This window comes from Solea senegalensis, linkage group LG6 (assembly GCF_019176455.1).
Source record: "Solea senegalensis isolate Sse05_10M linkage group LG6, IFAPA_SoseM_1, whole genome shotgun sequence".
NCBI classification, from domain to species: Eukaryota; Metazoa; Chordata; class Actinopteri; order Pleuronectiformes; family Soleidae; genus Solea; species Solea senegalensis.
In genome coordinates this window covers 25,356,579-25,370,895 of record NC_058026.1, presented here as the reverse complement: position 1 = coordinate 25,370,895, position 14,317 = coordinate 25,356,579, and the positions used below count along the sequence as shown (strand labels likewise).

Here is a 14,317-nt window from a genome sequence, read left to right as displayed (position 1 = left end):
CAGTTTCGTCTCACAGTGGTTCTGATGGACTGTTGTAAAGCTCTAACCCTGAGGCCCATTCTCTATGGAAATAAATTTGTGTCAACATTTTTAAACAATACTTTTCATGAAGCAAACAACACATACATTTGTTCTTTGCGCTTGCTCACTTGTTCCTTGCGCTCCCTGACTTATTCTTTGTGCTCCCTGGTTTGTTCTTCGTACCATGGTTTTTTATTTGCGGGCGGGCCTTAGGAAGCTGCCTGCTGATTGGCTGGAGTTTCAGATGGACAGCGACTCCAAGCCTGTGACCACTTCCGGTTCATTGAACTTTCACTCCAAAATTCCAGCCAATCAGCAGGCAGCTTCCTAAGGCCCGTCCGCATCTGGGGCCTGAAAGTAGAATTGACCACAGATTAGCTATTTAGCTAATTCTGGTATAGACCTGGTTCTGTACATGGTCCCTGTCAACTCAACTAGAATTAAGATATCCAGCAAATCTGAGAAAGTGGGATTTATCCTATGCTAAATTCATCCTGACTTGCACGGACACCAAACCAGGATGAGGAGGCGGGGCTTGGTCAACCCAGGTGTAATTTATCCTGGTAAATTCACATTCACATCTCTTTAAAGTTGACCCTGAGGTCGATCACAGATTTAAAGATTTATATATGTATATATATATATATGTAAATATATATATATGTAAATATATATGTGTGTAAAACATGAGTTTTCTGTAAGAAAGTGTTTTATTAAATCTGCAGGTTGATGTGACTTGCATGTAGCACAAACTTCTGTGGCCTGTGAAGGTGATTGAGTGACATGTGTGTGCAATAGCAGCCTATGGCCAGTAGATGGTGCTAGGCTACTCTGCTTATATGTTATTGAGGAGGTGTTACCTGCATTGGCACTTCACAACCGGTACCAAATCCTAGGAAATAGAAAACCCAGTTTCAATTTTAAAATTCTCTTATAAAGCATCACTACTTTTATCAATGGAGCAGGCCCTGAGCTGAAGAGACGCGACTCGGACACTTTTGCCATACAAAGGGGAGTTACCCAAGGCCACTGACGGTCTAGTGTAGAGTATGACGGTATGATGGTTGTTTCATTTCCTACATATTATGAAATATGATGTTATTTCTGTTTGCCCTGACCATGGAAACTATTTAACTCATCCCTTAGTATCAGACACTCACAATAAGCAATCTAATCCTGGAGCCATTTCATCTATGATGTGTACTGTACTTAATGTTTATATAATCTTAGTCTAGTCCATGTGTATTTCATTTTCACTCTTGTTGAGAATTTAGATTTAGAAAAAGTTTCAAGATTCTTGCATTTTTAGATGCCCCTGATAATAATGATTGTTATTTGAACCTCTTCAATAAGAAGTAACTTAACAATTTGCCTCTCAGACAGGATTTAAAAATGTATTGTGTTGTTTGATAAATTAGATCCTAACAACTACAGGGGGAACCTGGGGAAGATGTTCTACTCAATTATCAACAGCAGATTGCAGCAATACCCTCAGAAAAAGTCAAACTGGATTCATCCAGAACCATAGAACCACCGACCACATTCACGTATAGAGAAATCAAAAAATAAATCAAAATAAATCAAACAAATGTATGTTTGTAGTTCTGTCCCCTACGTTTCCAAGTTTCCCTTCCATTTCAAGTGTTTTATCCCAGCACATGTTTTTTATCCCCAAAAACTTATCTGCTTCCTTAACGATTATTTTTATTTATTGGGTGCAATTAATGACATAGGCAATGAACAAGATCAATGTATCTATATTATTATTGTATTAGCTGCTTCTGCATAGCTTATGTTGTCAGTTGCAGCCTTCTTCCTGATTTCACAGCCACCATATACAGATACTATATACTACATATAACCTTGTAGTTGCCACCACAGTCACAGCATTTCTCTTGTGCATTTTCACCACATTCTTCGATTCTATGTTCACCTCCACATTTGGGACACTTCTGCTTTCCTTTACAAGCACAGACATGCTGTTAATCTGCTCTCTGTTGACGTTTCTTTGCAACCTTTTAATCCTGCCTATTTCAACTCCAATAATGCTCTGTTTGAGTTTCTCTAAATCTTCGTCAACAGGAATGCCTATAACGCCCCGTGACACCCGGTTCTCTCCGAGAATCCAGCTCAGTCCGTCTGTTGTGTAGCGGTCTGCAGTTAGACCTACTTGGCACCAACCTCTCTCCCAACCCATGGTTCACAACTGGTGGTGCTTCCAGATTGTGCAGCCCATAGAGCATGCACAGTAGTGTTACTCCCATGCCTGCAGTTTAAACATGCCACAGGCATGATGGGATTAACACAGTCACAGCTGCTGAGAAGGAAGAACTGTCATGTTAACTGTGATATTTAAGCATTTAATAGGAAATATTTTGATTCATAGTTACAATGCTATATCTAGTATTTAGTATATTTGTAATGGATTTTAAAAATGTTCATCCACCTCAGCTCGTCATTTCACGGATACATACTGTATGATAATAATCAAAGTTGCTGTAAACTGATTTTTTTTCCCTGTTAACCATGTTTATTTGACATCATCAAACCTATATGTAATAACAGGTAAACACATTTTAAATATTTCTACAGTTTTAAGATATGTTTAAATTAAATATAAAGAATAGAATAAGTAAGCAAAATAATTACAATGCCTCGTTATAAAATTATATTAAAAAAAGTATCTAAAAAATGTACAATATTAACATTAACATTGGACATTAACATCCAGTGCAGGTGAGTGGGATAATCCAGTTTAGTGCTCACTGGGGGAAGAAGCTTTTGCTCATCCTCTCAGTGTTGGTTCTCAACCTGCATCATTTTGAACAATGTAAATGTCCTACAGTTTGGGTTGTTCTGATACCATAGGGGCCAAGAAGTCCTGTTTTTGCAGCTTTTTATTGTCCACAAATGTTGCTTTCACAGAATATAAAGCGCACTACTATAATTACTATACTTTATTATTATCATATTATGTTAATATAATGTTATTAAAATAATATTAAAATAAAGTCAGACCAAAATACCTGCAGACTCATGATCATATTATTAGGAACAAGAACCACGTGTTAAAAGTAGTTTTATAACTCCAGATTCTTTCACTCAATATGTTTATCTTCAACTCAATTCATGTGTTCGTCACATTTATCAGTAACTTTATGAACCGAGAGTGATGATAAGACAACCAGCCTCCCCGGGAATCACTGGTGAAATGACCGCAGGTCTCAGTGCATCACACGGCCACAGCTCCACAGTCCACACCGTGATAAACAAAGTGATAAACAAAGTGATAAACAAAGTGATAAACAAAGTGATAAACCTCTCCTCCGACACAGCAGCTCTTTAATACATCGATAATACGTTTGAAAATAAATGCTAATGAGCGACGAATAAATAACTAAAACCTGCTTTGTCGTAATATTTTTAAAAAAAAACATTACCTTAATGAATTCACATTTCTCCTAAAGTTTTCATATCGTACGCTTCCCTGACAGAAGCGCCGTTCCCGAGACGCCACATGACCGCGCTTTGGCGTACTCGTACACACCTGTGACGTCACTTTGGGACATCATATTTTTATGGCCTACAAAACGATTTTACAAGTATGAAACTCAATGAATTAAAAATAGAGAATATGAAGATATATACATGTCTATGTCCTTGTCTCGAGAAGCTTAAATGGCACCTGGGCGATCCTCCCCGCGAGCGCCCCCCGGGGGAAAAAACAACACACAACAGGGTTAAGCAAACTGTGATGTTTTATGATATGTCCACAAGGACATTCATGCTAAATGTAAAACATGTAACAAGATCTGTGGGGAAAATAATAATAATTAAAAATGATATAGAGAAAAATATTTCTCAATTGCACGAATCCTTTATCGGAACAATGGAAAAACACCCTTAAGAGACACCAGTTATACTATACACATGCCATAAATATACACAATAATAATAGCAGAAAGCATCAATAACAATATAATACAAATACAATAGAGAATTAAGATTCTCTAACTTCTTACACAAATGTGAAAACACACTGAAGATAATATATTCAATTCAATTCAATTTTATTTGTATAGTGCCAAATCATAACGTACATTATCTCAAGGCACTGTACATAGACAACATCAAGGAGAGCAGAGAAACACAACAGTTCACACAATGAGCAAACACTAGGCATCAGTGGAGAGAAAAAACTCCCTCTTAACAGAAGAAGAAATCTCTGACAGAACCAGACTCAGAGATGTGCGGTCATCTGCCTCGACCGGTTGGGGTGAAAGGAAAAATGGGGGACAGTGGAGAGGTGGTTGTATATATATATATATATATATATATATATATATATATATATATATATATATATATATATATTAATATACAATTGCACACAGAACAGAACAAAGAAAAATGGGCCTGTATTTATAATATTATGCATGAAATGTGGGTTATTTGGGAGAAAGTTGATGTGTGACTGACTTTAACCCACTAATTCCATTAGAGTAGCCTATTGCTTTATTCCCCATTGATCTTACAGGTGGTAATGATGCTATTATGAATAGAAAACACACAGTAGCATGCATTGATTTTGAATGTTGCTCTTAACTAGTGTGTGAACAATGACAGTCCAACAAACAGATGAATCAATCAGTTAGTCATAAGTGTAAAAAAAGAAATGGAAAGAAGAAATGAAACTGGTCCGAGAAAACAGAAAGCATTTAATTCTAATGTGAACTAAAGAGAGCGATAGTTCAATGAGAAGCTTTGTGTTTTTAACACACACATTTAACAAAAACGACGAGGGTAATTAACCATGACTCTGAAGAACAACGTCGATTATTCTATAAAACGATAAATGTGTTTGTTACTACGTGATACATTTGAGGATGAGAAAGTAAACCAGATGAAATCATACACGTCAGTTATAATTCAAATTGCTAATGATTTCTTGTAAAGTGGTCACGCTTGTTTGAAGGTTTTGTTCCGGTCTAACCTGTTTCGTTGCCGGGCAGAGAGGCTGAGAGAGGATCATATATCCGGAAGTTGGGTGTTGTTACTCAGGCGGACTCTTTCCGTGTAGGTACGCCGAGTTACAGGTGGCAACACCGATACTGTTGCTCACAAGTGGGCTCTTTTATCATATACGTGGTTTTTAAATTGACGTGAGTGTTTTTCTCGTTGTTCCACGCGTGTTATTTATAAGAGGAGCCACGTCGTGCAACACAAACATGTTGGTTTCGGTGACGTTGTTCCTCTGGGCAGCGACAGGTGAGCGAATTTGTCAATAAGATTGTGTTTCTTTGTAAACAAAAACTAACATAGTTTTATCGCCTACTGTTTCACTCGTCGACAACAATGCTGGTTTACTGTTAGTAGCCTCGTGGTGGTTGTGGATAATACCTGTAAATATGAACGTGGAGCCGCTGTAGGCCTTCACGTTCTGCTATCTGTGAGGTATATAAGCTCATTTTAATATCATTATATTTTTTACGGAAGAGTTTGTGTTTGTGTACTACCAGTTTCCTTTAAAATCAAGTAATAGACCAATAGTTGGTATGACGTCCAATACTGAGCACACTGAGTGTCCCACTGTTTCTCCATTGTCATTATTTATCTTATGCGAACTGTGTGAGAACTGTGTGAGAACTGTTGAACAATGATGCTAGCTGCTACTATTATAATTGTTCATTTATAAGTCGGGGTCACACGTAGGCCTCACCTTCAGTGAGACTCCCACCATTGTTCTTTGTGCTTGAACCTTCTCTGACTCATCAAATAACAATGTTTTAGTTCAATCACATAACTCCAAACACTCACTTGCTTTAGTGATTTAACGTAATGTAAATGTAGTGGATGCTTTATGATTGTAGTTGTAGCAGGGCATGTCAGTTTCAGTCAGTTGTTGGTGGTTTCACTGTTTTCTGTCTGTGTAAACAGGGACAAGGGACATTTTTTTTTGTCTTTCCACGCCCTCAAACGCAATGAGCATGCTCTCGGTTCAGGTGTTTATTGATCCCAAGTGCTATAAATGCAGAATATTAGTTTGTATGATGAGCTGTGATCATAGTTTTAGTATAACACACAGGTAGATTTTGAACCCCAAAGAAGCAAAATGCAGTCGGATGGTTTTATGGTCCACGTGTCATCCATTCATTCAATTATTTATTTCAGCCCGTTAAATTAAAGAACAAACATTTTTTAAATTGTTTTTCTGTGTGAGCCAAATATCAGAAATGTTGTAGGTTTGTTAAAATAAAACGTGGGTAACTGAAAAAGCAAATGTGTCAATATGATCCGAAATAAAAAAAATAACTGCGTGTTTTCCCTTTAAATAAAAAAGAGAAAACTTTTAAAATTGAATAAAATCTAGTAATATCATGCTGTTCTCATTTTCAGTTGTTTATTTGTATTCAGCCATTTTATGAACATTCCAAATTCTTGTTGTAATTCACTTCACCTCTCCGCTCCTGACGTCTTGTCGTGATTGCTGTCAATCAAATACAAGACGTTCCTTGTGGGTGTGATCGCACTGAACGTGACCAATCATAAGAGGTTGGTTTCTCCCCCCAAAATGTCGAAAGTCTGGTCGACTCGCCCAAGCACATTTCAACTTCGTGAGTAGACTTCACTCGCGAGCGCGGCGCGCGTGTGACCACTGTGCGCGCGCGGTGCAGCCACCAACCGCGCACAGCTCAGTCGTTTCTCATTCGCAGCTGTCTGAACGTGTGCGTATGTAATATCATTTATAGATAATATCATTTTTAATAGTCTCTCTAGAACATAGCTCCATTTACAAAAGGTTCTATCAACTCAGGGTCCAGGGAGGTGGGAGTATAAGACAGACAGACCTTCTGTGAGTGACTGTTCCCAGATTCTGACGGTGTGGCAGTAATAAGTCACTTGTGCTTGCAGCGTCATTGCTTTCATCCTAATGAGCTGCATGATGTTATTGTCTGTCTTTCCAGGTGTTAATGGCTATTCAGTCACTACCAAAAATGCTGAGGTGCAGGTGAGGGAGAATGAAGGTGAGTCATGACACTATAGTAAGACGTTCATTCAGTAATCACAAGTATTTTAATGAGCATTAAAGGAGTTGCCCCCTCGTGGTTGACCGAACATTGGGCCACCAGAATCATCATTAATTGCCAAGATGTTGAAATATCGGAAACTCTATTTGAAGCTGTGTGGTTTTGTTATGGTTTTTGTGTTTAATCCTGTGACTTTAGTATTTTTAAGTAAGCCTTATGTCAAGCCTTAAAGTTAAGATATACAACATAAAGGCAATGGTTATTTTTTTAATTTATTTTGAATTAGGTTAGGCCTAAATTCAGTTTTAGTGTTTAAATGTAAGTCATTTTGTTTTTATGATTTAGTTGAACAGCAGATTGTAGTCATTTTTCTTTGCTGTTTGTTTGACTGCACTAACTTCAAAGATCTTATGATCTTATGATTCTTCAGCTTTTAATAAAACATTTTTTTTTAAAACTCTTTCAGGAAATTATGGGCAGTTAGCCACTGTTATGTTCACAGTCGAGTCTGTTTAGTCATTTAAACTTGTGATTTAATGCTTTTGTTGTTCGTGTCAAAACCAATGTACATAACAAACAATGACTTTTGTTTACCATTAAAATAAGTCAGAAGTCAAAGTAGTTGTAGTAGCACTTGTTTAAAATAGGCAGTGAAATGTTCTTTATTGTGATTTCTGTTATTTCTGATATTTCAGGGACTGACCTGACATGTACTTACTCGGGAGACTTTGGTTCAGAGGCCAGAGTTGAGTGGAAATTTAAAGACCTAGGAGGCTCACAAACATATGTGGTTTTTAATGGTCAACCAACACGTAAGTAGATAATCATTTCTGTGGCATTCTCCTTTCTTTGTTTTCACCTTCACCAAGGATGTTTTAGTTTGAATCTTTGTGACTGTCTATTGATCTTTTAGCTAGGTGGATATCTCAAAAAACCCTTAAAAGAGTAAAAGAGATATTTTGATATTTGGGTCAGCTCATCTACTATCTATTAATTTAGGTGCTCCCTTTGCTTAGATGTAGGGCTTGGTATTGATTTAAAATTGATTTAAAAATCAATCGATACCTGGACTTCAATGCCGAATCCTGAACGGTGCTTATTTTCGATGCAACTTTTATGAAATCCATTTTCACAAAAAATTGCATAGCACATTATGGTAAAAATGTTTCTTATTTTATTATTATTTATTTTCAGCTACATGATATATTTACAGACTCTAGTCTCTCTACAGACTTTAGTAGTGTCCTAAAAAAACACATTAAACCCCTCTGTGACCATCCTGTTGTCACTGACAGGGTTTGGCATGCGTACTTCTGATTACTGTAACTCTTAGACCGCAAATAAAAAAAACTATGGACTGGCGATCTGTCCAGAGTGTGCTCCGCCATAAAAAGTTAGGAGATGGACGGACGGATACCTGAAAGCAGAGAAATAGAGCTTTGTGCCCATATACTTTCAAAATCTCATTACATATACTTTGCTGTAGCCCTCAGGACTTCCGTGGAACGACCATCCAATCACAAATAAGATTCACCAGCGCGTCAAGTCGTTTGACGCCAGCTTATCAGTACCATATTCCTAAACGGTTCAATAACTGCCAGATATTGAAAGTGAAAGTTATCCTAGAAAAAGGAACAGAAAGGGACAGAAACACTCACTCACTGAACATTGTTTGGCAAAACTAAAGCCATAAAATCAATATAAATCCAGGCAACCTCATTATCTTGATGGCCGTAATAGAGTTAACCATCCCCACAGTGTTGTTTCAGTCTGTTTAATCCTTTATGGACATAAACACGCACATAAACAATAACATCTGTAATTGCCCCGTGAAGAGGGAAAAAAAGAGACAATTTAACTATATGTAGGTTCAATTTGATCCAGTACTGTTGATCATACCATATATTTAAACCTTTTATTTAACTATCTGCATGTGCCTTCAAACTAGGGGTGGATCAAAATATCGATTTGGTGATAAAGTGTTGTTCTTCCACATGCAATTCATATTTTAATGAATAAATCAAGATTTACTTTAGTTAAAAAGGATCCTCGTCTCAATGAAGAGACCTAAATAACCCAGTTCATGTTGTTAGCATCATAAGATCCCAGTCAGACAGCATGCTGCATGCTTACTGGCTCACAGACCTTGATGACATTAACCCTTTAGGTATTGAAAATGTATATCGAACAGATCCTTTGATATTGGGCAATAAAAAGGATGTTTAGTCGTTACCTCAAAGTATAAAAGTTTGATACCCAGCTCTACTTATGATTTATTAGACTGTTTTTTAAATTAATTAATTTACTTGACAGAACTACACATCTCAGCCAAACAAGTTTGTGTTTATGACCATATATTTTTATTAATAAACCTGCCTGTCAATGTGTTTTATCATGTAAATGTGATTAAACAATTCCAAATGTTTTGAGATGCAACACAGCTTTGATATAAACCGGTATTATGTTACATACTCAACCTTTTCCACAGAACCATATTCCAGCCGTGTGACGATCTATGGAAGCAACATTAGATTCTCCAAAATGACCCCTAAAGATACTGGAGTGTATGACTGTGAAGTGTCGGGCAATGGCCAGTTTGGGGAAACCAGAGTGAAGCTGACTGTTTTGGGTAAGAGATCACAGTAAAACTCATTTTCTACTGTGTCCTGGATTTATGTGAACAGATCAGCTCAGAACTGAACAATATTTCCTGCAGTGCCTCCATCTATGCCTGTGTGTAGGGTCCCTCCCACTGTGACAACGGGTAAGACGGCCCACTTGTCCTGCCACGACAACATTGGCTCACCTCCTCCCAAATACAGGTGGTACAAAGACGGCACACTTCTGCCTCCGGATCCAAGCAAGATTTCCGGCTTCAAAAATGCCACCTACCATCTAAACACAGAGAACGGCAACCTGGTCAGCGACACATCGTCACATCATTGATGTTTTGGCTTTCAAATATAGTTAAAACAAAGTCTTAATCAAAATAAAAATGTGACCTATTTGTCTCTCAGGAGTTTCCCAGAGTGACCAAGATGGACTCAGGTCAGTACTACTGTGAGGCGTACAATGACGCTGGTCCTCCGCAGCGCAGTAAAGAAGCCAAGATGCAAGTCCGTAAGTGTTTTTCACTTTCATTTCAAAAGTGTGTCTGAGTTGATGAACATTGAGTGGAAGAGGAATTATTTAGAGACGCACGGAAACATTTTGAAACAGGACGTTTCGAGAGGTCGCTTGGAGACGGAGAGGCGCACGGTGCACAGAAAAACAGCTTGTCTGTCTGTACCATGGACCCTCGTTGTCTGATATGTTATAATATAATAAAAATATAATATTTTCATAGTTTCTTAATTGATATATTCTTTGAATCATGAATATTAATCTATACAATTGCAATGCCTTGACTGAGGTAAGCAGACATAGTCCCAGTCATAACAACAAAATTAGATAAAGCTTCCTTTTACTCTTATGTGAAATACAAAAGATAGAAAGAGGTTGACTGCAATATAGACCGTGTCGGGCTGCAACTAATGATTATTTTTAGAATGGAGTAATCTGTTGATTATTTTCTTGATTAATCGAGTATTCTTTTGTAGGAAAATGCTGATCAGTGTTTACCAAACATGGAAATCATGATGTTCATGATCTTTTCAGTTTTAATGATTTTTTTTTGTGAAATGGATAAAAAAAAAAACCCCAGAATATATTCACACAGCTGAAAAATCAACTTTGACATGAAGTATTGATAGGAAACTTTCTCTCTCTCTCGTGTGTGTGTGTGTGTGTGTGTGTGTGTGTGTGTGTGTGTGTGTGTGTGTGTGTGTGTGTGTGTGTGTGTGTGTGTGTGTGTGTGTGTGTGTGTGTGTGTGTGTGTGTGTGTGTGTGTGTGTGTGTGTGTGTCCAGGTACATTGATGTTGTGGGGACCTAAACCTGTTTACACAGTCACATTATGGGGACTTGTCCTCCTTGTGGGGACAAAAAGCAAGTCCCCATAACGTAAATTACTACATTTTAAGGTGAAGATATGTTTTAGGTTTAGGATTAGGCCAGTAGTAATTGTGGTTAAGGTTAGAGTAAGTCTCCAAGAAATGAATGTAAGTCAATGCAATGTCCCCTCAAGTCATGAATGTCGAACGTGTGTGTGTGTGTGGCATTTTTATCCAGGGATTCATTCACATTCCTGATTCCTGTTCTCAGGGATGTAGAGTCTTGATTATCACCAGAAATAAATTGGTAATGATCTTAACTTCATGCTCAAAGAAGGCAAACTCAATTATCTTATGACTTTGTATGAGGCTGAGGTCACGAGTGAACTGCTTAAAGAAATACAGTGTTCTCTGCTGGCGTTCTCCTCCACACCTTGCACAAGAGCTGAGATGCTTCAAGCAAATAGAGTTAGTGAGTGTTGCTGTTAGACAAGAGATGTTGTGATATTCTTTGTACATCTTTGAAATGCCTCTCCAAGCTCTTTCTGTGTGGCTTATGTTTAATAAACATAAATGGTGCTTTTAGTATGGTCTCAACGTGGGTGGAGTTGAACCAAAGTCGTACCACAGCTACATGAAAATGCCGGGATGTGGTTTTAAACTCTTTTTATTTCAGTACTTCCTTCATGACCATGCATGTGAATGACTCCATCTGACACTGTCGCTAAAATACAGCAGAAAGAGTTATGATCACTGGCTTTGAGCTCAGCTCTTTTGCAATATGATTGAGAGATTTCATTAAATTCTGTTTTGTTATTATCTAGAGCTACAAATTCAGCACATCTGATGGAGATTTAGAAACGCTTTCGCTGCCAGAAGCTTGAGGGATTATTATTTTAGCAGCTGAGGCTGTAATTTCAGCTTCCAGCTCAAGTCGCTGTCTTCCCTTCCCGAGCTGCAGATGCTGTTCCTCCAACTCATGTATCTCATTCAAATAGTGCTTTTTGCATGGAGTTTTCATGTTCTCCCCGTGTGTGTGTATGTTCTCTGGCTTCCTCCCACAGTCCAAAAACATGCAATATGGGGATTAGGTCATTTGGCCACTCTAAATTGACTGTAGGTGTGAATGTGAGAGTGAATGGTTGTTTGTCTCCATATGTGGTCCTGCGATGGACTGGCAAACTGTCCACGGTGTTCCCCACCTATCGTCCCATGTCAGCTGAGATTGCCACATGACAACAGGACAGAGAAGAAAGAGAGCACTCTAGATCTAAAGGAGGATGCTATGCTCCTTTAGCTATGCTATCTTAGGCATGGAGGCAGAGAGACAGAGCACAGAGATCACTCACTCTTGTAGCTGATGCCAGGTCTAAGAGGAGCGCTTATTTGAAAGACCGAAAATTGAGAGATTTGAGAAATGGGTTCAAATGGGGTCTGAACAGTAACAATAATTTCATCTTTTGTCTTTAAGGTGACATAAACACAGGAGGAATTGTTGCTGGCGTAATTGTGGCTCTGCTGCTATTGGCCCTCCTGGGATTTGGACTTTGGTATGCACACAAGAAAGGATACCTGCCCAGTAAGTTTTCAACATCATTTTTATCAGGAGCATTAGCATTCCAGTCCTCTATGTTGCCATTTCCACAAATTAATAATTACCAGGCCTGTCGCGATGCACCAAAGTCATGATTCGGTTCATATCTGGATTTTCGATGCACCGTTCCATTTATTTATTTATTGAAGCGCAAACTCATGTCACACTTCTGCATTTTTCAACCACGACACAGGTTTGTGGGTTAGAGTATCGTTGCAGGCTTAAGAATTACACTGTTGGGCATCAAACGTATGATTAATGGCTGTATGGAATTAGATCTGTGTCAACATTTTCAAACAACACTTTTTAAGAAGCAACAAAAATACTGATTTAATCATTCAAAATGTCATTCTTTGAAAATAAACTAGTTCTTTGCGTGCCCTGATTTGTTCTTTGTGCCATAGTTTTTTGTTTTGTGGGCGGCCTTAGGAAGCTGCCTGCTGATTGGCTACTTAGTTTTGGAGCGACAGCTCAATGGACCAGAGTCGCCACAGGCTTGGAGTCTAAGCCTGTGACAACTTCCAGTGTTATGAAAGTGTTGTTTGACGCTAAAAACACTATATAAATATATAAATGTTCATCCATTGTCATTATCCTGCCTCATAGAAGTGACAGTTAGAATATTTACATGTACTTGATCTAACTGATGTTATTTCCCTTTACCTTTTTTCCTTTTACAGAGAAAGATGAAAGGTAAGATAATGTCTCCCCCTATTTATTAAATGATTGTACATGTTTAAATTCTTATGCTTTCTGTTGTCACTGCCTCGATGTTTATTGTTTTTGTCCTACAGTAAACCGAACGTGGTCTACCAGCCTCCATCATTGTATGGCGGTGAAGATGATGATGTAAGGATTAACCTGCCTGTCTAAACTTAATATTGTTGTCGAGCTTCATTTTTCTGATATGTGGATGTTAATTTGATATCATTTGTTTGCTTTCAGGGAGAATTTAAACAGAAGTCATCATTTGTGGTGTAGTCTTCAAGAAGAGGTCAAAACAAGAGAACACCTTGGGTTTTAAAGCTTGAGCTTTGAGCTTGTATTTATCCAGATTTTCGATTGAGTGGATTTCTTATTTACTCCGGCTAGATAATGAAATAAGATGTTATTAAATGAGCTGTGACTCATTTTAGCCTCAGGCCCTGTGTGTGTGTGTGTGTGTGTATGATCGTTTTCTGCCTCCTAAGAGAGCTAAGTTGTGTTGAAACTGTGCATCTGGTTGTAAATACAGGATGTCATATCTAGTACACTACCACTACTATGGCGGAACAGGGTACATGGAGGGTTTTTTTTCTGTGCAAAGTCAAAACACAACTGACAGCATTTTTCTTTATTTAACTTTATAGACATTCAAATTTACATTGCATTCATTGACCTTTTTTTTTTTTTTTTACAAAGCTGTGAAGCCTCGGCCCGAGAAAGTTCCAACTCAGTTGAATTGCATTATAGGTCAGGCTGTTTTTAATGGTGATTAGTATTAGCATGCATTGCAAACTCAGAGCCATTTTTTGTGTGTTTGTTTGTTTTTATTCCCGGGCACGCCAATAAACAATCAGTGCATTAAGTGGCGAGCAAATGGAGTCAATTCATCCAGTTTTGCGCAGATGAGTGCAGAAAACGAGGCGTGAAGCAGCCGCTCTCTGTGTTTGGAGTGGCTAATTAGGAGCCCATTACAGGGCATCTCAGCATGGTGCTACCCTGATTGTTTATTAGAGTTTCACTGAGGTGCAGGAGCAAGAGA

The 14,317-nt window shown here is 38.1% G+C and overlaps 1 protein-coding gene across 1 annotated transcript; it reads left to right on the top strand.

Annotated features, from left to right (window-relative positions):
- The first annotated feature begins 5,050 nt into the window (after window positions 1-5,050).
- LOC122770497 (junctional adhesion molecule A-like) lies at window positions 5,051-13,973 on the top strand. Its single transcript, XM_044027382.1, has 10 exons — window positions 5,051-5,289; window positions 6,987-7,046; window positions 7,745-7,861; window positions 9,538-9,678; window positions 9,766-9,968; window positions 10,067-10,169; window positions 12,451-12,558; window positions 13,254-13,266; window positions 13,368-13,422; window positions 13,519-13,973. Exons 1-10 carry the CDS (start codon window positions 5,250-5,252, stop codon window positions 13,552-13,554), a joined length of 876 nt encoding a protein of 291 aa, XP_043883317.1. The 5' UTR covers window positions 5,051-5,249; the 3' UTR covers window positions 13,555-13,973.
- The last annotated feature ends 344 nt before the right edge of the window (window positions 13,974-14,317 follow it).